Raw genomic sequence first — 17337 nt, 5'->3', positions numbered from 1 at the left:
GCCACATGAAGCACAGAGTTGGTGAGGAGGGCAGGAAGTCGGCCACGTGCAGGCGACATGCAAATGCTCTGAAATGCTGCCAGTTTGATTTGTGGCTTTCAGCAGAAACTCTGATGAATGCCACTGTTAATCTGCACTCAGCATGCACAGCATGGATGATGCAACTGAAGCCTCCTCCTTTCTTGCTCTGAGTGCAGGTATCTGTAAAATGTGACTTTATATGGTAAAAATTATCTCCCACCCGAGACCGTAGACAGAAGCTTCCTGTTTTAGCTCAGGGCGGTCTTCTATTACTGCACACTGCTGTCTGCTCAGATTTATATCTTCAGAAACTGTTACCATAACACCTTCTGTCTCTAATCAAAGGCGAGCATGAATGATCCAATTGGAGTTAAATCGGTTATAGAAAACTACGACACTGCTGCAGCGGCTGCAAAGATAAAGAAAAAATATCTAAAAAAGACAAGAAATATTCCACTAAATATCGCCGTCACAGGAGAAAGCGGTGCTGGTAAATCCACCTTTGTAAATGCCTTCAGAGGTTTAACAGATGAAGATGATGAAGCTGCACCTGCAAATGGAGACTCCACCTCAGAGGTCGCAGCCTACAAACATCCAGACTATCCCAATGTCACTTTATGGGATCTTCCTGGAATCGGAACGCCAATGTTTCCAGCTGAGAAGTACCTGAAGCGTGTTGAATTTAGGATGTTTTACTTCTTTATCATCGTCTCAGAGACTCGCATCACAGAAAATGATGTGAAACTCGCTCTGAAGATTCAGGAGATGGGGAAAAAGTTCTACTTTGTTCGTTCAAAGATTGACAAAGATTTAGGAGCCGAGAGAAGAAAGAGAAACTTCAGCAAACAGAGGACTCTTACAAAGATCAAGGAAGACTGTGCTCAAGGTGAGTGTGTGATTATTTATACCAGAGAGAGAGAAATGTTCACTGCACTGTTTTCTCTTCTAGAGGTCTTTCAAAGTTTGCATTGGACATTGGCTGCTTTTTCACTCATACTGATCGTCCTGTTCTTAATGACAGTCATGCACTTAGTGCAGAGGTCAGACCATTGTTGAGCTTTGTCCTGAAAAATGCCTGTTAGACTGGAAAATAATAAACAAATAAGGAGAGAAGGTGGCTGTGCCCCGTCAGTTTGATATCATACTTTAGGCTGATGTTTGTTTTATTCATTTGTTTGTCCAGTAAAAACCATTTTTGGTCTCCACCAACATAAAGGTGTTTCTTTTCCTCTGCTATGTTACAAGCTCATCTCTCTATCTCACAAGAACATTTTCTTAAAATAAATTAATAAACTCCATCTTAATAATCTGTCACATGGATTCCTTCTGTATTACAGGTCTTCAGGCACATGGCATCAAGTGTTCAAAGGTGTTCCTGGTGTCCAGCTTTAAGCCTCGGAAGTAGGATTTCTCTCTCCTACATGAGACCTTAGAGAGACAACTTCCTAAACTCAAGAGGAATGCTTTTGTGCTGGCCATGCCCAACATCAGCCTGGAGATCATCAAGAAGAAGAAACAAGCTATGGATCTACGATTACCTAATGTGGCCTGCTTTGGTAGACCAAATGTTTCTGTTCCTGGGCTAACTGTTTCTGTTAATCTACCTTGGCTGCACATTATTATTGCAATGGTGGTAGATGCGTTTGGTCTTGATATCCCATCTCTGTGGAAACTTGCTGCCAGCACAGGTCTGTCATACAGCGATTTGTGTGCCGTTATCAAGTCACCCCTGGCTGCAGCTGAAATAACTGAGAAGCTCCCGCTGAAGGTGTTGAACCAGGTTGGAGTAACATCTGAATTACGTTTTGCATTGAGCATGATAAACTTCGTTGAATCGGTTGTGGGCTCAATCCCAAGGGGAAGATGTTATCGGGTAATGGAGAAAGCTATGCCTATTATCCTCAGAGAACTTGCTGATGATGCTCAGAGGGTCTTTCAAAGAGTTCTGGCTTGAACATGTCGATTTTGTAAAGTAGTGACACTTTTGAAACTAGCATAGATCTACAAATAAGCTTTTAACTTGTTCTAATTAGACAGTGTTTGTTTCAAAATAATAAAATTCATAATCTCACTGCATCCTCACAGCTGATAAGTGTGTCCGAGGCCTCAGCAGGTCTCATCTCCTCTGATCAGAGCAGAAACAGCATTGTAACTTCTCCCAGCATCACACACTAATATGTAATCTTAAGGCAGCTATTAATAGTATTGTTATTAGCATCAGCAGTTATTATTATCGAACATATATTGTCTTTTCAGTGTTTTAATAAACTGTGATTACATTTGTCGTTTTGTTTTATATTTAAATGAGATTTCCGATAAATATACAAAACCTTTTAATGAATAAATATAAATTTGATTAAAAGAAATCATTAATATTATTGTGTGAATGTGAGAGTGAATGAATAGTGGTATTGTATAGCGCTTTGGGTGCCTTGAAAAGCGCTATATAAATCCAATCCATTATTATTGTTACGCAGAGTTATTATAATAGAGGTTGAACATTTTATCTTTCAGCATAATAAATACTTTAATACGTTTTAAACCCTTGCTCCCTGGTGCTTGTGTGCTGTTGACTGTGATGAGTGTTCACTGCCCTCCAGTGGTCGCAATGAGGAACTACAACACAATACAAACATGAACTGTAATATATTGTTTTTGTCTATGCGTGCATTATATTATTGTTTTTCAGCATTCCAGTTATTGATAAAATATTACTGATGAAAAATGTTGGCATTGTTACTTATAACAATAAGATGATTTTCTGACCTAATGTTGGTAAAATGTAACAGAAGCCGTCACAACAATGTCTCCATTTGTTGGAAATATCAAATTACTCCCTGTGACATGTTCATTTGATCCGTGCATGTGCAGAATAAAATTCTATATCAGTCTAACATCTTTGGATTATTGTCCTCTGTGGGGAATCAAAAGCATCTGACAGAACTCGTGCAGGAGGTGAAGGTGTCCTCGTGTCTTTGAATGATGGAGCAGGATGCAGGTGTGGGTATGTCTGAAATGACAGCTCTGACTCTGAGCACGCTCTTTATATCCTGTCAATAAAACATCCAGCCTCAAAGTGAGCACATAATGCATCCTGCCTACACAAGTTATTTATGGACAAATGATTCTTATTGTGATTTTAACAAAGCAGCTGAAATCCCAGAGATGCTCTCCTATGAACAGTGTTAAAAAAGTTTCAGTCTAACCACGTACAGAGGAAGGCTCTCCTGAAGAAGATAGAACAGTTCAGTTACGCAGGAAAAATAGGTGAGTGTGATGATTTGAGCGGGTTTTACCCAGTCACCTCGCCATCAGTGTTTTTGTTAAAGCGTCTTTAAAAGTGCAGCACCTGTGGGGCTTTGTCAGTCTGCAGTGGTCAGTATCTTTCAAAGGTGGTCCGGGGAAGGAACAGCTGTGAACCAGTGACAGGGTGATGGGCAGTCAGGGCCCACTGATGTACATGGGGAGCAAAGGCTGGTCCTGTGGTCTGATCCAACAGACGAGCTGCTGTAGTTCAAAGGTCAGAATACACAGAGCACCACAGGTGCACAAGGAATAATTTACTTGACAGCGAATTCAGGTTCCTCAGATTTTAACACATCATTATATGACTATCATCATATGTGTAAAAACTGTGTAGTGTACAAATCTTCTGGCTCAGTGGACACTGGCTCCACTGGTTTTGGTGTAATTATTTTAATTCTTCGCAGACTTATTTTTATTAATTATTACTTAGCGTCTCTTTGTCTACATAGCAGTGGTTTTATTAAAGGATTCAAGGAGCTTTATTGTTATTCGCATCATATGTTTATATGTGGTGGAACGAAATTACGTACACACGGTCCCGGACCGAAAAGAAACAGAATAACAAAGAAGTAGAATTTAAGAAAATACTTACACTCCATCGATGCCTACCGGAGTTTTGTTTTTTCCGCCTTCTCTCTGTTGCTGTTGCTCTGCCTTCCTGAACCGGAAGCGTCTATGTGATGAGAATTGGCAGCTGGATTCAACTGGTTTCCATCTTCCACCCAGTAACTCAGAACACAGCAGCTGAGCTTCTTCAACTTATTTACTCTGACCACTGGTGTTTCTGATTATTTGGTGTTTCAGATTATCTGGCGTTTCAAATGAGTCATGAACTTACTTTTTAGCCGCTGCTACTGACAAACCACAAAATCATTATTGGGTCTTTAAAGATGCATTTCTGTGCTTGTTGTTTTTAACACAACTGTTGTTACTTTGTTTTAGAAAAACACGAACATGTGAGGTTACCTGGTGACCCAAACAGCGCTGAAGAGAGAGTCCGCACTGATCAGCGCTCCAAAGTACGTCGGTAAATGTTATTCTTCACACACACTTTTTTTCTGTGACGTGAGGATGGAAAAAATATTAGTCTGTAGGCTGTAAATGATTCAGTCCGATCCTATCATTTAAAGAATGTAAGTGCCATTTATAGTTATTTCATGTTTTATTTTATTATTTTTTAACTTCTTACAAAATAAGACAACAAGAGTGTTTTGGACTTAAGAAAGATGACATGTTTATACCATTTATAAGAGCTTTTGACCATACTATTCATGACAAGACTGACAGTGACAGGTTATATTACCGTGAACCCAGACATTCGGTAAGAAGTTGTCAGCACATGAGTCCTTGGTGAGTGTATCACCAACTGTCAGGTTGGCACACAGCAAAGCCCTACAACATGCTAATGCTAAATACCCAATAGACAGTGTGGGTTAAAGACATTCTCCATCCCCGGAAGGACCCGCGTTTCTTCACAGGATCATGGATTTACAGGAACTCTACCAAAGTTTGTCATAGTTGGTTTTGTCAGTGAGGGATTTACAGCAAGCTATACATGCGAACCTTTTAATTTTGAAAACTGCGGCATTGAGTTCATGTGTCTGCATGTCGACGGCCACTCTTACCCCACTAAACTGTTCCAGGAACATTTTCATAGGCGTCAATATGTTAGAGAGTATAACCAGCACGGGGCGTCACCTAAAGGACAGACCTCTGGCTACAACCCGTGAGGATTTTGGTGTTGGTCACTCATTGTTCTGCTTTAACCTGGAAGCCGATGAAGGTCATTCAGGTAATGTCAGTAACCTGTGGACAACATTGTGTGGTTTTTTTTAATATCATATACAAAAAGGGATCTCTTATTCAAGACTAATTAATATGTACGGCGACGATCTTGTCTGTACTGATGCAATGGTTTGTCATTTTGTTTAAAAAAATAAAAAAGACCCATTTCTGTATGTTTTGGAATAACTTGTGCTGTGTGGATACTGATTTTATGTAACAAATGATAATAAAAGATGACAAAAGAGAACATTATTTAGAAACATCCACAGTAACAAACTTTTCTTTAAAAACATCATCATGATTGAGAAGTAAATAAAAGGGAAAAACAATATGCACAGCAGTTCAAGTAGTAAGTAATGAATGGTAAATGGTAAATGGCCTGCATTTGTATAGCGCTTTACACTACATTCACTCATCCACCCATTCACACACTGGCAATGGCAAGCTACGTTGTAACCACAGCTGCCCTGGGGTGCACTGACAGAGGCGAGGCTGTCGGACACTGGCGCCACCGGGCCCTCTGACCACCACCAGTAGGCAAAAAACTACTTTATCTTGCCCAAGGATATTTGGCATGCAGCCAGGAGGAAGCCTGGGATCGAACCACCGACCTTCTGATTAGGGGCTGACCTGCTCTGCCACCTGAGCTACAGTATAACCATGGTTCTCTGAGTAGCATGAATGAGTGTCTCACTATGGGGAACGCCTCCCGCGTGACCTCATCAGAAGCTCAAAAAAGGCAGAGCATGCAGCTGCACACACCTGGATAGAAACTCCCCTAAAGAGAGCCCATGAGGTTGCCAGACCTCTAGTGGAATGCGCACGCAAGCCAGCAGGAGGCTGAAGGCCCCTGCTAGTATAGGCCAGGGCAATTGCTCCTACTATCCCAATGGGAGAAGCGCTGTTTAGACACAGGCTTTCCCATATCTGGTTTAGCCCAGGACACAAACAGCTGGTCACTTTTCCTGACACTCTGGGTTCTGTCCATATAAATGCGTGGAGCACGGACGGGACACAAGGTATGCAGCTGCTTTTGCTCCTCTGAGGAGAAAGGCGGTGGGCAAAAGGCCGGCAGTTCTATAGGGGAACATGTGCAGACAACCTTTGGGATGAAGTCGGGGTTGAGTTGCATACTGACCCTCGCATTATCCGAGGAGAACTGAATGCATGACTGATTCACTGAGAGAGCGTGGATCTCTCCTACACGCTTAGCCGAAGCTAAAGCAATTAATAGAGCCGTCTTCAAGGACAGAAATTTTAACTCAACCTGTTCCAGGGGTTCAAACGGGCAACAGGAGAGCGCAGCTAATACTGTGGGAAGGTCCCACGATGGAGCCAGTGGCCTAGATGTGGGCAATTTACGCCATGAAACGGAATATTAAGGGATGCTGGCCAACAGTCTTCCCCTCAAAACCAATATGGCAGGTGTTTTTATAAGTCATGTTTGACTTTATGCTTTTCTGAATAGTTTCTGTGATGCTTAGAACTCAAATTGCACTGCTTAAAATAATTTATTTTGATGCACATGCTGTTTTCTTTTCAAATTTGCATCATAAGATTGTTTTCATTTTTTCTGCAGTATATAAAAATTGGTGTATCTCAAAAATAAAACTATGAAGACACTCAAAATAAATTTCCTGTTGTTGTAAACTATTTTTTGCAACTTTTTTGTATTTAAAGTTTTGAGGCATAAGCCTCTTAAATTTCTCCAAGTAGAAATATATGTAAAAAACAAAACAAAAACAATTTTCAATTTTTTTGTAGTTTATTGCACTTTTTTGCAATTTATGTCATTACTATGGACTTAATGCATATATATTATTAAAATGTGGGCTATAACAGTTGTATTGATGTATATCAACTTGAAATGCTCCCTAAAATGGCACTACAGCATGTAAAAATATAAAGTAAGCTCTGGCGGCCTTGGTTCTATGGTAGGTCTTGAAGGGCTAAAGAAACCAAATTTGGACCCATCTCTTCCAAGCAGTTACAGGCCAATATCAAAATGACCATTGGTGTCAAAGATCTTGGAAAAAACAGTTGCAGAACAGCTTAACAACGTTTTGGAGAAGAACAATGTTCTGGACATTTTCCAGTCTGGTTTCTGCACATTACACTCCACTGAAACCGCTTTTCTGTTCTGTTCTGGTTCTGCTGGATCTCAGCTCTGCTTTTGATACTGTTGATCACAGCATCCTGATAAATAGGCTGAAGGACTTGTTTGGGATTACTGGTGTTGTTTTAAATGGTTTATGTCGCATCTATCTCAGAGATCCTTTACTGTCTGTATGAATCATGTGTTGTCTGAAACATCAGTTCTGCCTTCTGGGGCACCTCAAGGATCTGTTTTAGGTCTGATTCTCTTTTTGATGTATATCCTCCCTCTAGGCCAAATTATCAGACGTTACAATAATATTTCTTATCATCTCTATGCTGATGACATTCAGTTATACTGTTCTTTCAAAGCTTCTGAGTTTTATAAATTGTCGTGTTTAAATAATTGTCTGTCTGAGATCAAACAATGGTTAAATTACAGTTTCCTCCAGTTAAATGCAGATAAAACAGAAACCTTGATTATTGCACCTGATCACATGCTCTCAGAAATTAGGCAGCATATCAGTTTTTTAGACCCTTCATTTCAGTCGCGTCTCAGAAACTTGGGTGTTATATTTGACAGTTCTTGAGAAACACTCTAAAAAAAACTTGTCCAGAACTGTTTTTATCATCTAAGAAACATTTCTAAACTCAGACTGGTGTCAAAGGCAGACCTTGAGATGATTCATGCTTTTATGTCTTCTCGTTTGGATTATTGTAACGGTCTTTTTACGTGTCTCAACAAACCAGCTCTGGATCGCCTTCAGTCTGTACAGAATGCTGCGGCAAGACTTTTAACTGGTACAAACAAGAGGTCACACATTACTCCAGTTTTGGCTTCTCTTCACATTGGGTAAATTTTAGGGTTCATTTTAAAATTTTAGTTGTAACTTTTAGAGTTCTGCACGATGAAGCTCCCCAGTACATCTCTGACCTGTTGAAACCTCATGCTTCATCTCGAGCACTCAGGTCGTCAGGTCAAAGGTTACTGGTGGTCCCACATACTGGGTTTAAAACACGTGGGGATCGAGCTTTTCAGGCACCGAGGCTGTGGGACTCCCTGCCGTTGTCTTTACGCTGTCTTGACTCCATTGACTCCTTTAAAAAGCAGCTGAAGACATTTTTATACAAACGGGCGTTTAATTAATTTTAACTTGTATGTCTGATCTTATTGTGAAGCACTTTGTTATTTTTATCTGTGAAATGTGCTATATAAATAAATTTTACTTACTTACTCTCTCTCTCTCACTCTTGCCAGAGTTGGAGAAATGAGGGCCACTGGGGGAAAAGCATAGAGAAGGGTTCTTGGCCACTCGTGAGCAGTGTTGGGGAGTAACGGAATACATGTACCGCCGTTACGTATTTAAAATACAAAATATGAGTAACTGTATTCCGTTACAGTTACCGTTTAAAAAGGTGGTATTCAGAATACAGTTACTTTGTTGAAATAAATGGATTACACTGCGGTACTTTCCTGTTTCATTTTGTCGCGGGTCAGGACTGTTTGGGTTTTGTTTGACAGCTACGTTCTGTTGTTCCAGGCGGCAGCGTTACGGTTGCCATGGTTACAGGGCGACGCTCTCTCTCTCTCTGCGACTGTGTGTTTCCTGGGTGAGAGAGCGCCTTTTCGTTGTTGTTGTCCTTGTTGTTGTGCTAAGCTAACAGGCAGAATGCTACAAGCATAGCTCTAAAGAATGTAGCATCATAGGGAGTGTAGTCCGTGTTGCTGGGAGAAAGGACTGCCATACACGTTATGGGTCTGTGAGCGCGAGGAGGGAGAAAAAGGGGAGTGGAAAGGTACGAGTTGTCATCGAGGAAAAACGGGAGCTGGAAGCATGTAAATATAATAATAACCACTTCAGCCAAGAAGAGTGCCTGACGAGCCCAGTTGTAAGTAAGCTATTAAGACTCGACTGTACACCGTGTTCGTGTTTTTCTCCGAAAACAATAAGTTCCATTGGAGCAGTCTTTCAACGCCTCTCTCTGTCTCTCGCAAGAAAAGTTGACCCACACAACAAAGTAAAGCTATTTTTTGGCTACAAGCCGACAGGGACCCCGCCGCATTAGTCAGAGGTCCCTTTACTACAGTTCGAAGTCGCGGACCTTCAGTAATAGTAATAAATCACACAGCAATAGTACATTCACGTTGTTGTAAAAAGCATGATAATATATTAAGTAATCCAAAGTATTCAGAATACGTTACTGTCATTGAGTAACGTAACGGAATACGTTACAGAATACATTTTGGGGCATGTATTCTGTATTGGAATACATTTTAAAAGTAACCTTCCCAACACTGCTCGTGAGTTAGAGCATCCAACCCGAGTGGAGCGTTCTGATCACGCAGTGAGTAAAACAGGGGACACTGAGCATTCTCCCTGGATGCATACATGTCCACGGTCGCCTGACCGAATCGCAGCCAGATCTGCTTCACCACCTCTGGGTGAAGCTTCCAGTCTCCGTACAGTGGGTTGCCCCTGGAGAGAAGATCTGCTCCAAAGTTCAAGATTCCCAGCACATGAGCTGCTCTCAGTGACAGCAGGTGAACACTGCTTCCAGACAATCAGCCTGTGTGCCAGTGTGTGTAACTTGGGGGACCCCAGACCCCCTTGTCTGTTGATGTAGGCCACAACAGTGGAATTGTCCAACCTCACTAAAACATGATGACCTCTCAGCCAAGGGAGAAAGTGTTGCCAGCAGTTCCAGACAGTTTACGTGGGTGGAGTGCATGTGAGGGCCCCATTCCCCATTCACTGTTCTGCCTTCGTGGGTGCCCCCCCAGCCCGAAAGATAGGCATCTGAGACCACCTTCCTGGCTGAGGTGACGGGCTCATCTACATTATCACAGCCGTGGAAATTCGAGTCTCCATGGGCTGCGTTATGGCAGACATTGCTCTGTTTTTCACCATGTTTGATTTTTTTCATGTGTTTTACAACACTCGACAGCGCCCTCGGCAAACTGCCTGGATGCACGTGTCAGGACTTTTTTACTGACAGAGCCGCTGCCTTGTAGCACTTATCTGTGAGGCTAGACTGGAAGCAGTCTGTTTTGGGGCGGAGGGATGGAGCCGATGAGGACAGAGACGTCTTCGGGTGAAGATGGCTCACTACCAACGGCTCCACTTGTGGCATCTGGTGGAGGCCGATAGACTCCATCCCCTCACAATCCAGCAGAGAGCTCCCTGTGATGGGGTGTTTCTTGCTGTGAGATAGCGGCCACGTCACCGCTATGTCATCGAGTAGTTCTGGGAAAACAGGCAACACATGCTTCCCTGTCTTTGTCGCCTTCTGCAATTTCTTACCGTCAAAACGAGCTTTTACAACCTCGATTTGTATGTCGGGCCACGGGATGTTGAGCCTAGCAGCTGCGCGTTTGCACATGTCCTGCATGTCGAGATCCAGGGGAGACGGCGGTGTCGGTTTTTCAACCTCGCCGGTAGCCGAGGGCTTTGTAGCCCAGCTCATGCTAGCCAAGGAGGTGGAATCTTCCTCGTCGTCGTCAGACAGCAGGAGTTCCGAGTCAGCCGACTCATCTCCATCCTTGTTAGCATCTCCTCCCCGGGTGACTCCAGCATGGGGGGAAAAAAAACTCCCATTCTCCGTGTGCCTCCAGCGACGGGAAAGCAGTCGCAATGGGCTGAGGGTCTTCCTCTGCCCAGCTCGGCCCTGGTGTTGTGGCCAAATCATTGGGCATCTCAATTTCTCCTTGCGCTGAAGCAGCCTCACACAGCAAAGGGTCACCACCCGACAGGTTAGCCTGGCGAGCTAGCCTGCGGTGGAGTAGTTTGCATGGGAAAGCCGCGCAGTGTGTGGGTGTCAAGGCAGCCTGAGCGTGTGATAAGCCTAGCCATGCCACACACACAGGGTGTGTATCCCAGGCAGAAATCTTCTTGCCGCAAGGACAATGTTTTACAACTTCGTTGTCAGTCATAGCCATGGCTAGCTAGAGGGTTGCGCACGTTAGCGAGACCGACACTGAGTGTGGAGAATATTGCTATTCCTCAGCTAGTGTGGGGTGAAAAGTAGTGCTACTTTTCTACAGGTATTGCTACCTAACAGCTGAAACTGCTAGCGCCAAAGGGTATTGCTACCTGATGGTGAAGCTAGTGGTACCTTTATTAGTGTTGCTACTTCGCTTTAGGAAAGTATTGCTACTTAACACCAGCACTAGCTACTGAACAGTATTGCTACTGCTTGTATGCTAGTGGACAACTGAAAAGCTGGGAACAAAACGCCCGGTGACCGAGTTGTTCACTCAAATCTGTGGACAGTTTAGCTTTAGCACCCAATAGCACAGTTGTCTACAGGCGTCTGTGAGAAGCGAGAAGAGGTTTTTCAATGACATCTGATGCTATGTCAGCCTATTATATAGGGAAGCACTAGCCCTCCTGACATGGGCATCACTTAGTCAGCCTCTAAGGGCTGGCGTAATGGTATTTGAGCTTCTGATGAGGTCACACAGGAGGCGTTCCCATAGTGAGACACGGAACGAATGCTATGAAAGAGAACCTCTGATTACTTGTTTGTCAATAATAATCTCGCCCCATTATTTCACGAAACACCCGATGCACGGGTGAGGGCTGTTAAAATAAGCTCTGCATTTTTGGCATATATGATAAAACCTCATCCACGAACAGTGTTGGTCAAGTTACTTGAAAAGAGTAATCAGTAACTAATTACTGATTACCCCCCCCCCCCAAAAAAGTAATCCCGTTACTTTACTGATTACTTATTTTCAAAAGTAATTAATTACTTAGTTACTTTTTAAAAACACGATTTACAACCTGAATAGGTGATAAAGCGATAGATCTTTCAGCCCAATTCTACTTTTTCTGCATAATCCATCATACAAAATGTAATCAAATGGAAAAGTCTCTTTTTAACTTGTTTTATTAGTTTTAATCTTTTAACTTTATGCATCAAGCAAAAATTTTATTATATGCAACATTCTCTGACTGGAAGAAATTTGTTTAATATTTAAACCTATTTTCTGCACATTCCAGCACATAAAATATATTTTTTTTGTGTTTACACTCAGTCTTTCAAATAGATGCAAGTAAAACACAGCAGAAAATAAATAAAGTCAAAGACTCAGCGGTCCTGTTGCTCTATTTTCACCTGTAAAGCAGGAGTTGGGTAGGCGGAGGTTTACCCTGGTGCAGGTGTGCCACAGCAGTCAGTGGAAGGATACGGCAGTTTCTCTGTGAGTTTCCCATTACGTCGTAGCTACTCGGAGCTTGCTTGGAAGTTTAGGGGTTTTTTTCGCTGTAAAAAGATGTTTTCTTCCCACGCACAATGCTAATGGACGCTAATGTTTTTGTCACTTTTTATGGAATCAAACTCAAAGTAAGGTCAGTACTTCCACGCTTTAAACGCTGCACGCTCATACTCTCTCCCGTACTCGATATATGATCCACTGTTGATCTGCACACAGCTGTTGTCACTAACGGCGCACTCGCTTACGTCACTGTCGTGAGACATTCTCGCAAAAAAATCACGGTTTTAGTAACGCAGTAACGCAGCGTTCCTACGGGAAAGTAAAGGTAATCTAATTACCGTTTTTGCAATAGTAATCCCTTACTTTACTCGTTACTTGAAAAAAGTAATCGGATAACAGTAACGCGTTACAAGTAACGCGTTACTGCCCATCTCTGTCCACGAACATGTCCTTTTGTCTGTCACCACCATCACGACCTCCGCCGACATTAGCTTGACAGTCAGACGCATCCTGATTAGCATCATCGGGCAAAGAGAGTCAGTACATTTTTTCCACTCTTGCCCTGTCTCACAAGTGAAAGGCATCTCTGAAGAATACCAGAATACTTTTCAGCCTTCTCATATACTTCCAAATCTGATAGCTGCAGCACTTCAGCCATAGCTTTGTTGAGCTCATTTTGCACTACATGTCTGATGGAAGCTGCATTTTGCTGCTGATGGTTTAACATGTCCAACTGCTGCTGTGGAACCAAAAACATTTTCTGTGTGTGCTCCATTTTCACCTTTTGCTGTAAGACTGGTGATGAAGGGTATGGCAGCCCCTAATAACGGCAACAAAAATCCTCCAGATTAGTTGATGGATCTCATCTTTTTCAAAATTGTCCTTTTTGTCTGCAACCAGCCTGATCCCCCCCCCCCCCCTTTTTTTTTCTTTTTTTTTTTTGCTGTCTGCTGTTGGTCAGTCAGCAGGACGTTACCCTTCAAAGCACTGAGAGCCATCTCACACAGCCCATTAATAAAATCCATGTTAGGCATTACTAATAATATTCCTCCATACACTAGGCAGGGATTTATACAACTCCTCCAGCAGTGCAAAGTTTTTCCACATCCGTGAAGACGACATCCTTTTTTACCTCTTTAACAACTTGACGGTCTGATAACAATTTGGTTCCAAGTCTTAAATAGTCAGGCACTCTCGATTTATAATCTATTAGAAAATACCTGTATGAGGTAGATGTGTCATCATTAAAAGCTTCTAAGTAGTATTTTGTACTACGTGGAAACATCCGTCTACCTAAAATTGAGATTTGGTATTTATCTGTAGGGTTAATAAACAGAATTAAGTAACTAGTGTTCAGTGAAATTGTTCTACTGGATTTTCCCTGCCTAAACCAATTCTGAACTAAACACATGCAGCCCAAGTTCCTCTGATGAACGTATTGTGTGAACATGTTTTGAAGTTCTACGCTGTTAGAAGCTGTAACATCGTTGATAATGAGCAAGTTGCTCTTATCGGGAGGTAAAAGGTCATCGTCACGCAGAGATTCTGGTACAACATTCACAAAGGTGATTTTTCTTATCTGGAGAAGCTGTTTAAAGGCTGCCAGCAGGAGTAGATGTAAACAATATTATCAGTTTTGGTTGAAATAATGCTGGACGCATTTTCAATGACGCTTTTGACAAAGAAAGTCTTTCTACAATTACTCAGCCCACTAATAACCAGACTAAATGGGTGTTGAAGCGTTCCATCAAAGGCTTGATCCTGCTCAGTATCCATGAGGGAGCGTTGTATAATCAGGCAGCACCTTCCCTTGTTATAGACCACCTGACCTGATGGTGTCAGACACAGCAACTAAATGTGCATCCCCTGTTGGCCACAAATACCCGGACTAAGCCTTTCAATGATTCGGGGGTAACGACTTTAGAGTTAACAGCACTGAGTGTTACACCTTTACACTTAACCTGAGTCTTACCCTTTTTTGTGCTAAAGCATAGGGTTTTGGACCACCGGAGACAAACTCTGTACTGTGATCATCCTCCTCTCCAGACCCACCATCACTGAGCTCATCAGTCAGCTCGCCGAGATATGAGCCTAATGGAAGCACCCACTCACTGGGATGAGAGGTGAAGACAACTGAATCTGTAACAAGTCATACAACACGAGCCTTGCATAAGCTGTTGTCATTGACAAAGACATTCACATCCTTCACCGGCGACCCTCTACCATCAGCGTGACACCACTGGACCATAGCTACATCATCAGAGATGAAACAAAGCTGATGTCATAGTGGTCACTAAACATCACTAATCATCTGTCAGGGTCTGTAATCAGCTCACAAGATGGCATTTCTGCTCACATGGAGAACCGCAGTTTATTACAACTGCTGATTTGTGTTTAAAGAAAAAACAAAAACAAAACAATCTTAGTGGGTTCTGATGTCCTTTGTCTTCAAACTTCTGCTGTTTCTCAGCTGCTTTCACATTTTTTGGGTAACCAGATGCCTGCTGCTTGAATTTCAAAAATGTTTTGACATATGGTTTAAACAGTGTGTCAGTCTTGTTCTCAGAGCAACCACCTTCTCACAACTCGCGTAATACAGCTCACCATATCAGAGCTTAGGGTTAGGGTACATGCACGAGCAGAGGTAGCAAAGCTGAGGTCTGCTGTGTTGGTGTTTATTATGGAAAGTTAGTTGTAGTAGCTCAGCCTTCACCCACAGCCCAGAGTCTGAACAGCAGTAACAAGAAATCAGGTTACAGAATCATTAATGACCCTTTAAAGAAAGGACACCGAGGGAGTCTAACAAACAGTAATGTTTGCCTAAAGCTGATGCAAAGCTACTTTAATACATTAAAAAAAGAAAATCTGCTGTTATCAGCCTAAAATATATCAAGAAAGGATCAGCAAGCTAAGAGGAGCCAAACCAATAATTTTAATTTGTGTTGAGTGTAAAAACCACTGGGGAAAAAAAAAAAAAAAAAAAAAAAGCTGCATCGCCATCATTAGGAAGAGGGCCATTTTCCTCCAGGGAGACGCATCCCAGAAAACATCCCAAAATTTGTCTCACTCTGAAATACATGATCACATAGGAAACTCACCTTCCTACAGGAAGTCTCCTCTTTGCTTGAGTCTCTTTCTTTTCTCAGCTTGTATATTGTTGTCAATCTTTGAGCGAACGAAGCAGAACAGTTCTTGTGAGCATGCTCACAAGAACAAATGTTATGATATTCTTGTGAATATCATAACATTTTAAAACTTAGCATACTCTGCTTAATGTGTCACAATTAAGTTAATAAAAATGAAATGAAAAACAAACATTTGATCTATGCTGAAGTGAAATTCTGCAGATACAAAATTTAAAAAAGAACAATATTAAGTAGAGCACTGATATAATTTTAGTTCAATGAAAATAATATTTCAGTTAAATTCATTTCTCATTGAGTCAAATGTCTTCATTCACAAACAGTGCTGTCTTACACGCCACACATCTGAACATCAGACTCATCGTTTGGCTGAATGTAGTGTGAGTCCTCTTATCTCTGTGTTTATTATTCTCCTGTTTCAGATTTGTTGATTTGATTGTTGTTAATTACATTCACCTGCGTCTCCTCCCCCTCCTGCGTCTAATCTACAATCATTTACTTCTGCATGAAATGATTCGAGTGCCGCCTCCTCCAATGAGAAACATCATTAAATGATGATAAAACAGTGATTAAAAATCTCTGAAGAACTGCAGCAACTAAAAAGACAAAGGATGAATGCTGCAGAAATAAAGGTTGATTCTGTTCATCTGAATGTGAACCTTTTGCGATTTACTTACCTGGATGACTGAGCATCCATCAAGACCTTCATTGAAGGAATCAGATTTCTAATTTTGTTCACATTTATTTTATGCTCCTTTTGCAACCTTTCAATTTTATTTCCCAAAGACTCTGCAGTGAGTTTGACATTGTGTTTTGCAGCCAGACCCTCAAATGCTTCAAGTTTTTGGAGACTTTTCTAGTCATTCTGACTTTAGAAAAATCCCTGACTCAGCTTATTACAGATGATTCAAACCACATTTTGACAAATCAGTCATTTCAAATTCATAATGAACGCGATAAGTTACACGTCTTTAATGCATCAGAAACAGCTCAGCAGACTTTTCACCAGTGGACACGTCACAAATAACCGCTGCAATCAGTGTTTTCTTCCATACACAGCCGTTTATTGCATGTCTGGCTTTATGTTTCCACAGCTGAGATTCTGTGTGTACAATTACAGTTTCAGTGCAGCGTGAGTCTGTTCACACTGAAGTGATTCCATTTCTCAATGACCTCTTGAAATCCATAAAAGCAAATAACTGCAGTATTTCAATGTGGATGAAGTGACTTGATATCAATGAATCCACTCCAAGGATGAAGTAGGGAATGCTGCTTTGCTGTTTTTAATCAGTCTCCAAACATTTTCCACTGAGCATTTATCGAATATTTCAGCAATCCATCCACATCGCAGTCAAACCCGAGCACGTACAAACTACTTGAAGGCTCGAGACAAGACAAGACGACTGACACGCACAAGCGAACACGGTCAACAAAAACCACACTGTCCCTACTCACCCATTCTCAAGGCCGCCCGACCGGTAACCAGGTGAATGTATTTCCCACTCGTTCATTAAGAAATTCACACTGAAATTTTAAAATTAAAAAAAAAAAAAATCTTTTGACAAGTTTGGTTATATTCCACTGAACACAGTGAGGCATGAGGGTAACACCTCCCACGTGACAAAGAAGCTAACCGTAATCCCTGGAATAGACAAGCAACACCATACACACAACACTTTATCACCACAAAGTCCATATGGCTCCAACACTGTGTTTGGAAAGTGTTTGTTTTTCTAAATTTTAACAAAAAAAGATTTTCAAAGATATATT

The 17337-nt window shown here is 41.8% G+C and overlaps 1 protein-coding gene across 1 annotated transcript; it reads left to right on the top strand.

Moving 5' to 3' along the window:
* The first annotated feature begins 306 nt into the window (after positions 1-306).
* On the top strand, positions 307-2209 carry LOC146551745 (interferon-gamma-inducible GTPase 10-like). Its single transcript, XM_085257767.1, has 2 exons — positions 307-907; positions 1359-2209. Exons 1-2 carry the CDS (start codon positions 373-375, stop codon positions 1424-1426), a joined length of 603 nt encoding a protein of 200 aa, XP_085113893.1. The 5' UTR covers positions 307-372; the 3' UTR covers positions 1427-2209.
* Positions 2210-17337: the final 15128 nt, after the last annotated feature.

Source organism: Mchenga conophoros, linkage group LG19 (genome assembly GCF_057382185.1).
Source record: "Mchenga conophoros isolate Kocher_MC1m ecotype Shallow Benthic linkage group LG19, M_conophoros_male_GT1.1, whole genome shotgun sequence".
Taxonomy (NCBI): Eukaryota; Metazoa; Chordata; class Actinopteri; order Cichliformes; family Cichlidae; genus Mchenga; species Mchenga conophoros.
This window is presented reverse-complemented; position numbering and strand designations above follow the sequence as displayed.